The 12,402-nt window shown below is 51.2% G+C and overlaps 1 protein-coding gene across 3 annotated transcripts in view; it reads left to right on the top strand.

The window, feature by feature from the left end:
• Positions 1–3,707: 3,707 nt before the first annotated feature.
• The window catches only part of LOC120944284 (protein mono-ADP-ribosyltransferase PARP14-like), a 65,086-nt gene continuing 56,391 nt past the window's right edge, over positions 3,708–12,402 (top strand). For 2 of the 3 annotated variants that reach the window (XM_040358307.1, XM_040358308.1), the window contains exons 1-2: positions 3,708–3,990; positions 9,962–10,083. In XM_040358307.1, coding sequence (XP_040214241.1) covers positions 3,801–3,990; positions 9,962–10,083 — 312 coding nt within the window. In that variant the 5' untranslated portion in view covers positions 3,708–3,800. Of the gene's footprint in view, positions 3,991–4,064; positions 4,094–9,961; positions 10,084–12,402 lie in introns of those variants that run through there. The other variant, XM_040358309.1, reaches the window with a different exon arrangement.

Below are 12,402 nucleotides of genomic sequence, written 5' to 3' on the forward strand. Positions count from 1 at the left end.
AAAAGTTAGGAATTAGGAATTAGGGGTTAGGTTAGGGTGAGGAGTTAAGGGTTAGAGGTTACGGTTAGGGGGTTAGGTTAGGGATTATGTGTTAGGGTTAGGAATTAGGTTAGGGGTTAGGTTAGGGATAGGTTAGGGGTTATGTGTTAGGGGTTAGGTTGGGATGATAAGCTAAGGGTTAGAGGTTAGGGTTAAGGGTTAGGTTAGGGGTTAGGAATTAGGCTAGGATTAGGGGTTAGGGTTAGGATTAGGGGGTTCAGTTATGCAATGGGCAGGGGAATTTTGGAAGCGCTATTTGCATCGCTCCCAACCAACCCCAAAGATGCGGCTTGCCGCACTTTTCATAACGTCCCGCAAGTTCAGCGCCCCCCGGGTGTGAAAAGTCGCACTGGAATGAATGGGCGGCGGTTTTCAGAGGTCATTTCTAGCGCTAAAGCGCCTGAAAACCTATAAAATAAATAAAATGTCCATAAATCTATCCCACTGTTTGTAGACGTTATGGGCCAGATTCACGTAGACTTACGAGGGGCGTATCAGTAGATTATCAGTAGATACGCCGTCGTAAGTCCGAATCCGCGCCGTCGTATATTTAAGCGTATTCTCAAACTGAGATACGCTTAAATATTGCTAAGATACGACCGGCGTAAGTCTTCCTACGCCGCCGTATCTTAACTGCATATTTACGCTGGCCGCTAGGGGCGTGTACGCCGATTTACGCCGAGAATACGCAAATGATCAAGATACGCCGATTCACGAACGTACGCACAGCCGTCGCATGTAAGATACGCCGTTTACGTAAGGCGTTTTCAGGGGTAAAGATAAACCACCAAAAAGATGGCGCAGCCAATGTTAAGTATGGACGTCGGACAGCCGATTCAGAGTGGGGCTGGGCGTAGGTTACGTTCACGTCGAAACCAATGAGTCTTTGCGGCGTAATTTGGAGCATGCGCACTGGGATACGTGCACGGATGGCGCATGCGCCGTTCGTTAGAAACGTCAAATACGTGGGGTCAACAGTATTTAGCATAGAACACGCCCCCAACCAGCCTATTTTGAATTAGGCGGGCTTACGCCGGCCCAGTTACACTGCGCCGCCGTAAGTTAGAGCGCAACTTCTTTGTCAATACGGGACCTGCTGCTTTAACTTACGGCGGCGCAGTGTATCTGAGATAGGCCACGCCTGCCGAAATCTTTCTGAATCTAGCCCAATATATATAGATCGGGGACAGTCCCCCAGATCAGGGACAGACCCCCCAGAGCAGGGACAAACTCCCCAGATCGGGGACAGACCCCCCAGATAGGGGACAGACCCCCAGATCAGGGACAGACTCCCCAGATTAGGGACAGTCCCCCTAGATCAGGGACAGACCCCCCTAGATCAGGGACAGACTCCCCAGACCAGGGACAGACCCCCCAGATCAGGGACAGACCCTCAGATCAGGGACAGACCCCCAGATCAGAGACAGACCCCCCAGATCAGAGACAGACCCCCCAGATCAGAGACAGACCCCCCAGATCAGGGACAGGCCCCCCAGATCAGGGACAGACCCCCAGATCAGAGACAGACCCCCCAGATCAGAGACAGACCCCCAGATCGGGGACAGGCCCCCCAGATCAGGGACAGGCCCCCCAGATCAGGGACAGACCCCCCAGATCAGGGACAGACTCCCCAGATCGGGGACAGACCCCCAGATCGGGGACAGACCCCCCTAGATCAGAGACAGACCCCCCAGATCAGGGACAGGCCCCCCAGATCAGGGACAGACCCCCAGATCAGAGACAGACCCCCCAGATCAGAGACAGACCCCCAGATCGGGGACAGGCCCCCCAGATCAGGGACAGGCCCCCCAGATCAGGGACAGACCCCCCAGATCAGGGACAGACTCCCCAGATCGGGGACAGACCCCCAGATCGGGGACAGACCCCCCTAGATCAGGGACAGATCCCCCAGATCAGGGACAGACCCCCAGATCAGGGACAGACTCCCCAGATTAGGGACAGTCCCCCTAGATCAGGGACAGACCCCCCTAGATCAGGGACAGACTCCCCAGACCAGGGACAGACCCCCCAGATCAGGGACAGACCCTCAGATCAGGGACAGACTCCCCAGATCAGGGACAGAGCCTCAGATCAGGGACAGACCCCCCAGATCAGGGACAGACCCCCAGATCAGGGACAGACCCCCCAGAGCAGGGACAAACTTCCCAGATCGGGGACAGACCCCCCAGAGCAGGGACAAACTCCCCAGATCGGGGACAGACCCCCAGATCAGGGACAGACCCCCCCAGATCAGGGACAGACCACCCAGATCAGGGACAGACCCTCAGATCAGGGACAGACCCCCCAGACCAGGGACAGACCCCCCAGATCAGGAACAGACCCTCAGATCAGGGACAGACCCCCCAGATCAGAGACAGACCCCCCAGATCAGGCACAGACCCCCCAGATCAGGCACAGACCCCCCAGATCAGGGACAGACCCCCCAGAGCAGGGACAAACTCTCCAGATCGGGGACAGACCCCCAGATCAGGGACAGATCCACAAAGCGGGGACAAACTCCCCAGATCAGGGACAGACCCCCCAGATCGGGGACAGACCCCCCTAGATCAGGGACAGACTCCCCAGACCAGGGACAGACCCCCCAGATCAGGAACAGACCCTCAGATTAGGGACAGACCCCCCAGACCAGGGACAGACCCCCCAGATCAGGAACAGACCCTCAGATCAGGGACAGACCCCCCAGATCAGAGACAGACCCCCCAGATCAGGCACAGACCCCCCAGATCAGGGACAGACCCCCCAGAGCAGGGACAGACCCCCCAGATCGGGGACAGACCCCCCAGATCAGGGACAGACCCCCCAGATCAGGAAAAGACCCTCAGATCAGAGACAGACCCCCCAGATCAGGGACAGACCCCCCAGAGCAGGGACAGACCCCCCAGATCAGGGACAGACCCCCCAGATCGGGGACAGACTCCCAGATCAGGGACAGAGCCCCAGATCAGGGACAGATTCCCCAGATCAGGGACAGATTCCCAAAGATCAGGGACAGACCCCCAGATCAGGGACAGACCCCCAGATCAGGGACAGAGCCCCAGATCAGGGACAGAGCCCCAGATCAGAGACAGACCCCCCAGATCAGGGACAGTCCCCCTAGATCAGGGACAGATCCCCCAGATCAGGGACAGACCCCCCAGATCGGGGACAGACTCCCCAGATCGGGGACAGACCCCCAGATCAGGGACAGACCCCCAGATCAGGGACAGATCCACAAAGCGGGGACAAACTCCCCAGATCAGGGACAGACCTCCCAGATCGGGGACAGACCCCCCTAGATCAGGGACAGACTCCCCAGACCAGGGACAGACCCCCCAGATCAGGAACAGACCCCCAGATCAGGAACAGACCCTCAGATCAGGGACAGACCCCCCAGATCAGGGACATACCCCCCAGAGCAGGGACAGACCCCCAGATCAGGGACAGACCCCCCAGAGCAGGGACAGACCCCCCAGATCAGGCACAGACCCCCCAGATCAGGGACAGACCCCCCAGAGCAGGGACAAACTCCCAAGATCGGGGACAGACCCCTAGATCAGGGACAAGGCTGGTATACAGCACACATGCGTGTCACAGGTCGTCCAAATATAGCTGAATATATAACAAGTCATGGGAGAGGTAGGGGGAGGGGCTGCGTTGAGAAAGAGAAATGAAAGTGAAAGAATATTTCAGAGATTCCGGAGTTGAGACGGGCCCCATACTACATAAACTGCCCCCGCCTCACTGCCCCGGACACCTTCACCATGGGGGACCCCAAGTACCCCTACCCTGTGGCCCTCCAGTGGAAGGAGGACCCCGAGGTGCTGAAGAAACTAAAAAATAAACTTCTGCTGTATTTCCAGAAGAGGAGCGAATCAAACGGAGGAGAATGTGAGATCCGCGACACCGACTGCGCCCGGGGCCACATCCTCATACACTTCAAGGAGGAGACAGGTAGGTACTGGGGGGGATGGGGGTTTTATATTGTACTACAAGGAGGAGGGTGGTAAGTACTGAGGACTGGAGGGGATCCTCATACACTACAAGGAGGAGGGAGGTAAGTACTGAAGACTGGAGGGGATCCTCATACACTACAAGGAGGAGGGAGGTAAGTACTGAGGGCTGGAGGGGATCCTCATACACTACAAGGAGGAGGGAGGTAAGTACTGAGGACTGGAGAGGATCCTCATACACTACAAGGAGGAGGGAGGTAAGTACTGAGGACAGGAGGGAGATCCTCATACACTACAAGGAGGAGGGAGGTAAGTACTGAGGACTGGAGGGGGATCCTCATACACTACAAGGAGGAGGGAGGTAAGTACTGAGGACTGGAGGGGGATCCTCATACAGTACAAGGAGGAGGGAGGTAAGTACTGAGGGCTGGAGGGGATCCTCATACACTACAAGGAGGAGAGAGGTAGGTACTGAGGGCTGGAGGGGATCCTCATACACTACAAGGAGGAGGGAGGTGAGGACTGAGGACTGGAGGGGATCCTCATACACTACAAGGAGGAGGGAGGTAAGTACTGAGGACTGGAGGGGGATCCTCATACACTACAAGGAGGAGGGAGGTAATTACTGAGGACTGGAGGGGGATCCTCATACACTACAAGGAGGAGGGAGGTAAGTACTGAGGACAGGAGGGGATCCTCATACACTACAAGGAGGAGGGAGGTAAGTACTGAGGACTGGAGGGGATCCTCATACACTACAAGGAGGGGGGAGGTAAGTACTGAGGACTGGAGGGGGATCCTCATACACTACAAGGAGGAGGGAGGTAAGTACTGAGGACTGGAGGGGGATCCTCATACACTAAAAGGAGGAGGGAGGTAAGTACTGAGGACTGGAGGGAGATCCTCATACACTACAAGGAGGAGGGAGGTAAGTACTGAGGACTGGAGGAGATACTCATACACTACAAGGAGGAGGGAGGTAAGTACTGAGGACAGGAGGGAGATCCTCATACACTACAAGGAGGAGGGAGGTAAGTACTGAGGACAGGAGGGAGATCCTCATACACTACAATGATGGGGGGAGGGGCAGCTGATGTCTCCTTTCACTTACTATATATACTATTCCGGGAAATGATCGTAGTGTTGTCACCATGGATTGGATTTCTGCTGGTATTGGGGGGGAGGGAGTTGTCGGATATCGGGGGAGAGGTAGTCGGGTATCGGGGGGGGGGGGGGGGGTAGTCTGATATCGGGGGGGGAGGTAGTCTGATATCGGGGGGGGGGGGGTAGTCGGATATCGGGGGGGTAGTCTGATATCGGGGGGGAGGTAGTCTGATATCGGGGGGGGGGGTAGTCGGATATCGGGGGGGGTTTGTCAGATATCAGGGGGAGGTAGTCGGATATCGGGGGGAGGTAGTCGGATATTGGGAGGGGGGGTTGTCGGATATCGGGGGGGGAGGTAGTCTGATATCGGGGGGGGGGGGGGGTAGTTGGATATCGGGGGGGGTTTGTCAGATATCAGGGGGGGGGAGTCGGATATCGGGGGGAGGTAGTCGGATATCGGGGGGGGGGGTAGTTGGATATCGGGGGGGGTTTGTCAGATATCAGGGGGAGGTAGTCGGATATCGGGGGGAGGTAGTCGGATATTGGGAGGGGGGGTTGTCGGATATCGGGGGGGGGGGGGGGTAGTCGGATATCGGGGGGGGAGGTAGTCGGATATCTGGCCTGTAGGTGTAATAAGAGGTCATGTGGTTTTCCTTAAAGGGCCACTCCATCCCTTCATTGATGGACGGGGTATACTGTAGGTGATGTTCAGTCTGGTGAATGTTCCGCTTTCTCTGGCAATTTATTTAGATCTCCTTTATATTGTAATCGCATGTTTGGGCGCCGTGCACACGGCATAAAAACGCCACTTTTCCGGGCGACCAGCATTGCTCTGAATGTGTCTCTATGATTGATTTTCCGCCACCTCCTGGTGGAAAGGTGCGGTGCAGAGAGGAGGATTTTATTATATTTGTGAGCGTCGGTCTGTATGTAGCCATGTGATGTGATGAGCAGGCAGGAAGTGATTGGTGTATAAGAAATGTCCTCCCCGAGACCAGAACTTTCTCTGATTGGTCCGTACAAGGACACATAATTCCTGGCAGGACCAACAGGAGTTTTCTGTGCGAGCACAAAGCCTAAAAATAGAAAACCAATGCAGCCTCCTCCACCTTAAAGGCCAAGTTCACGCCCGTGCGTATAGTTCTTCGTGGTGCATTTTTTTGCAGCGTGGTTTTATGCATTTTTGATGCGCCTTTTTTTCTGTAGGAGGAGGAGACTGGATGGTAAACACAAAACCCTACCAAAAAAAAACACGCGCATGCGTTTTCCATGCGCTCCCATTGAAGTCTATGAGTGAGTGAATGATTCACCTCTATGGGGCCATAATCACACCTTCCAAAGACGCACCACCAAAAGAAGGGCCCCACCTCTTCCAAAACCGCACTACAGGAAGATCGTCTGTTGTGGGACTTCAGCAAATGCCCTACAAATCGGCATTCGCACCTTCGTGACGCAACACATTTTTTTTTTTTCCGTTTGTTGTTCAACAGCGTATGGGAGCCCATTCACTTGAATGAGATTCCCTACGTCTGACACCGGCACCACAAGTATCTCCTGCACCCTTTCTCTCGTTTGGATACAATTTTTAGATATTTTTGTTTCTCTGGTTTGGATACAGTTTTTTTAGACATTTTTGGTTCTCAGGTTTGGATACAATTTTTAGATATTTTTGGTTCTCAGGTTTGGATACAATTTTTAGAAATTTGGGTTTGGATACAATTTTTAGACATTTTTGGTTCTTGGGTTTGGATACAATTTTTAGAAATTTGGGTTTGGATACAATTTTTAGATATTTTTGTTTCTTTGGTTTGGATACAATTTTTGGATATTTTTGGTTCTCGGGTTTGGATACAATTTTTAGATATATTTAGTTCTCTGGTTTGGATAAAATGTTTTGGATATTTTTGGTTCTCGGGTTTGGATACAATTTTTTGGATATTTTTGGTTCTCGGGTTTGGATACAATTTTTGTTTCTCAGGTTTGGATACAATTTTTAGATATTTTTGTTTCTTTGGTTTGGATACAATTTTTAGAAATTTGGGTTTGGATAACATTTTTAGACATTTTTGGTTCTCGGGTTTGGATACAATTTTTATAAATTTGGGGTTGGATACAATTTTTAGACATTTTTGGTTCTCTGGTTTGGATACAATTTTTGGATATTTTTGGTTCTCGGGTTTGGATACAATTTTTAGTTCTCTGGTTTGGATACAATTTTTAGTTCTCTGGTTTGGATACAATTTTTAGTTCTCTGGTTTGGATACAATTTTTGGATATTTTTGGTTCTCGGGTTTGGATACAATTTTTAGTTCTCTGGTTTGGATACAATTTTTAGATATATTTAGTTCTCTGGTTTGGATAAAATGTTTTGGATATTTTTGGTTCTCGGGTTTGGATACAATTTTTTGGATATTTTTGGTTCTCGGGTTTGGATACAATTTTTAGAAATTTGGGTTTGGATAACATTTTTAGACATTTTTGGTTCTCAGGTTTGGATACAATTTTTAGAAATTTGGGTTTGGATAACATTTTTAGACATTTTTGGTTCTCAGGTTTGGATACAATTTTTAGACATTTTTGGTTCTTGGGTTTGGATACAATTTTTAGAAATTTGGGTTTGGATACAATTTTTAGATATTTTTGTTTCTTTGGTTTGGATACAATTTTTGGATATTTTTGGTTCTCTGGTTTGGATACAATTTTTATATATATTTAGTTCTCTGGTTTGGATAAAATGTTTTGGATATTTTTGGTTCTCGGGTTTGGATACAATTTTTGTTTCTCAGGTTTGGATACAATTTTTAGATATTTTTGTTTCTTTGGTTTGGATACAATTTTTAGAAATTTGGGTTTGGATAACATTTTTAGACATTTTTGGTTCTCGGGTTTGGATACAATTTTTATAAATTTGGGGTTGGATACAATTTTTAGACATTTTTGGTTCTCTGGTTTGGATACAATTTTTGGATATTTTTGGTTCTCGGGTTTGGATACAATTTTTAGTTCTCTGGTTTGGATACAATTTTTAGATATATTTAGTTCTCTGGTTTGGATAAAATGTTTTGGATATTTTTGGTTCTCGGGTTTGGATACAATTTTTTGGATATTTTTGGTTCTCGGGTTTGGATACAATTTTTAGAAATTTGGGTTTGGATAACATTTTTAGACATTTTTGGTTCTCGGGTTTGGATACAATTTTTGTTTCTCAGGTTTGGATAACATTTTTAGACATTTTTGGTTCTCGGGTTTGGATACAATTTTTAGATATTTTTGGTTCTCAGGTTTGGATACAATTTTTAGATATTTTTGTTTCTTTGGTTTGGATACAATTTTTAGATATTTTTGGTTCTCGGGTTTGGATACAATTTTTAGATATTTTTGGTTCTCAGGTTTGGATACAATTTTTAGATATTTTTGTTTCTTTGGTTTGGATACAATTTTTAGATATTTTTGTTTCTTTGGTTTGGATACAATTTTTAGAAATTTGGGTTTGGATAACATTTTTAGACATTTTTGGTTCTCGGGTTTGGATACAATTTTTGGATATTTTTGGTTCTCGGGTTTGGATACAATTTTTGGATATTTTTGGTTCTCGGGTTTGGATACAATTTTTAGAAATTTGGGTTTGGATAACATTTTTAGACATTTTTGGTTCTCGGGTTTGGATACAATTTTTGGATATTTTTGGTTCTCGGGTTTGGATACAATTTTTGGATATTTTTGGTTCTCGGGTTTGGATACATTTTTTAGAAATTTGGGTTTGGATACAATTTTTAGAAATCTTTGGTTCTCGGGTTTGGATACAATTTTTGGATATTTTTGGTTCTCGGGTTTGGATACAATTTTTGGATATTTTTGGTTCTCGGGTTTGGATACAATTTTTAGATATTTTTAGTTCTCGGGTTCGTATTCAATTTTTTGATATTTTTGGTTCTCAGGTTTGGATTACATTTTTAGACATTTTGGCCCAGATTCACATTACGCCGCCGTAACGCAAACAATATACACTACGCCAACGCAGCGCAGAGAGGCAAGCATGGAATTCACCAAGCCAGTGCTCCCAACGCTGCGCTAGGTTTCGAAGGCGCACGCCGGCGTAGGTGGAAGTGGGCGTGGGCCGTGTAAATGAGGCGTGATGGGCCGAGCACCAGACAGATACGTATCACGAACTGTGCATGCGCCAAGACGTGGACGCATCCCCCTGCACATGCTCACAACCACGTCGGAACAACTGCCTAAACTACGCTGGATCACTGCGTACGGCATGAACGTAACCTACGCCCAGCCAGACACGTCCAACGTAAAATACACCGGCTTGTGTTCCCTGGTGCAGACCTTTGTATGTCTGCTGCTGGGTTGCGCCTCCTTTATGGGGAATAACTTTACGCCGGACGTACAACCTACACGCACTGCGTCTGGCACACGCAGGTTCGTGAATCGGCGTATTTTACTCATTTGCATATTTGAATGGCTAATCAATGGGAGCGCCACCATGCGTCCAGCCTAAATGTGCGCCCACCCTACGCCGGTGTAGGCGAGTTACGTCGGCGGGATGAAGCCTGTTTTTAGGCGCATCTTTGTTTGTGTGTCCGGCGCACATTTGCACTTACGTCGGCGTATCTTGTTATACATCGGCGTAAGTGCTTTGTGAATCTGGGCCATTGGGTTCTCAAGTTTTGATATTTTTGGTTCTCGGGTTTGGATACCATTTTTAGACATTTTGGGTTCTCGGGTTTTGATAACATTTTTAGATATTTTTGTTTCTTTGGTTTTGATACAATGTCGGCTTCTCTGTACTTTCAGTTTCCTGTAACTTGACAGCTGAGTTTCCCTTTCACATTCCTGACCTCTCTCCTCTCATATTACAGCCCGGGACGGGGTGCTGAAGAAAGACACCCATGAGCTGAAATTACCGGGAGGGAAGAAGATGAAACTGGACGTTCGGTCTCAGGGGGCGGACGGTGGCAGGAGGCCTGTGGAACAGCCAGAGGTAAGTGTCACTTGAGCAGAGTAAGGCTTGAGCAGAGGAAGTATCCACATTTGACTTGGTGTCAGCCGTTTTCCACTCCTGTACAGCAGAGCGCAGACTGGGAGAGGAGCCAATTAGGTGCGCAGCCGTGTTTATGTGCTAACAAAGAGCATGCTGATAGGAGGAGAGAGCAGAGTGACATAGATGTGCTCATCACTGAGCTGCTTCTCCTGTCACTGTACAGTCACTGCCTGGGGAGGGATAAGCACAGTAGAGCATGCATGAGTGTAGAGACCCCCCACATTGCATAAGTGGCACTGTGATCCCCCCAGCACGGAGGGCACTGTGATCCCCCCCCCCCCCCAGCACAGAGGGCACTGTGACCCCCCCCCCCCCCAGCACAGAGGGCACTGTGATCCCCCCCCCCCAGCACAGAGGGCACTGTGATCCCCCCCCCCCCAGCACAGAGGGCACTGTGATCCCCCCCCCCCAGCACAGAGGGCACTGTGACCCCCCCCAGCACAGAGGGCACTGTGATCCCCCCCCCAGCACAGAGGGCACTGTGATCCCCCCCCCCCAGCACAGAGGGCACTGTGATCCCCCCCCAGCACAGAGGGCACTGTGATCCCCCCCCCAGCACAGAGGGCACTGTGATCCCCCCCCAGCACAGAGGGCACTGTGATCCCCCCCCCAGCACAGAGGGCACTGTGATCCCCCCCCAGCACAGAGGGCACTGTGATTCCCCCCCCCCAGCACAGAGGAACACTGTGATTCCCCCCCCCCCCAGCACAGAGGACACTGTGATTCCCCCCCCCCCCAGCACAGAGGACACTGTGATTCCCCCCCCCCCCCAGCACAGAGGACACTGTGATTCCCCCCCCCCCCAGCACAGAGGACACTGTGATCCCCCCCCCCAGCACAGAGGACACTGTGATCCCCCCCAAGCACAGAGGACACTGTGACCCCCCCCAGCACAGAGGACACTGTGACCCCCCCCCCCTCCAGCACAGAGGACACTGTGATTCCCCCCCCCAGCACAGAGGACACTGTGATCCCCCCCCAAGCACAGAGGACACTGTGATCCCCCCCCCAGCACAGAGGACACTGTGATCCCCCCCCAGCACAGAGGACACTGTGATCCCCCCCCCCCAGCACAGAGGACACTGTGATCCCCCCCCCAGCACAGAGGGCACTGTGACCCCCCCCTCCAGCACAGAGGACACTGTGATTTCCCCCCCCCCCCCCCCAGCACAGAGGACACTGTGATTCCCCCCCCCCCCCCAGCACAGAGGACACTGTGACCCCCCCCCCCCCCAGCACAGAGGACACTGTGATTCCCCCCCCCAGCACAGAGGAACACTGTGATTTCCCCCCCCCCAGCACAGAGGACACTGTGATTTCCCCCCCCCCCAGCACAGAGGACACTGTGATCCCCCCCCCAGCACAGAGGACACTGTGATCCCCCCCCCAGCACAGAGGACAATGTGATCCCCCCCCCCCCCCAGCACAGAGGACACTGTGATCCCTCCCCCCCAGCACAGAGGACACTGTGATCCCTCCCCCCAGCACAGAGGACAATGTGATCCCCCCCCCCAGCACAGAGGACACTGTGATCCCTCCCCCCCAGCACAGAGGACACTGTGACCCCCCCCCAGCACAGAGGACACTGTGACCCCCCCCCCCCCAGCACAGAGGACACTGTGACCCCCCCCCCCCCAGCACAGAGGGCACTGTGATAGAGCATCTCATATATACTGTATATAGGTTGTCCAGCAGTTGGGTCTTTGTAGTTATCTTCTTCCAGCAGACCATCTACAAATCTCTACATACTACTTCCTCATGTACTTCTTCATGTACTTCTTCATGTCCTCGTTGTTTGTCGGAGAACGTCCTTTTGTACTTTTGTCATTTACAGGTGGAGATAAGGAGATATCAGGGCAATAAAACCTCGCTGATCCCTTTAGGCAGCCATACACAGCTATACATTGTGACATGGGGGCGTTCGCTACAGAGCCTGAACTAGCCTGTCTGATGTAAAATGTCGGGGGGGGGGGGGGCGGGGGCAGAGGATGGGAGGTCAGCTTGGCAATGTACGGGGGGGCAGCAGTTTTTAGGCCAGTGTACAGAGGCTATTAATTTGTAGGACTCTTAGAGGGTGTAAGCAGAGCTGAGGACAGGGGTCAGCAAGGCTGAGGACAGGGGTCAGCAAGGCTGAGGACAGGGGTCAGCAAGGCTGAGGACAGGGGTCAGCAAGGCTGAGGACAGGGGTCAGCAAGGCTGGGGACAGGGGTCAGCAAGGCTGGGGACAGGGGTCAGCAAGGCTGGGGACAGGGGTCAGCA

The sequence above is a fragment of the Rana temporaria genome, chromosome 6 (genome assembly GCF_905171775.1).
Source record: "Rana temporaria chromosome 6, aRanTem1.1, whole genome shotgun sequence".
Classification (NCBI taxonomy): Eukaryota; Metazoa; Chordata; class Amphibia; order Anura; family Ranidae; genus Rana; species Rana temporaria.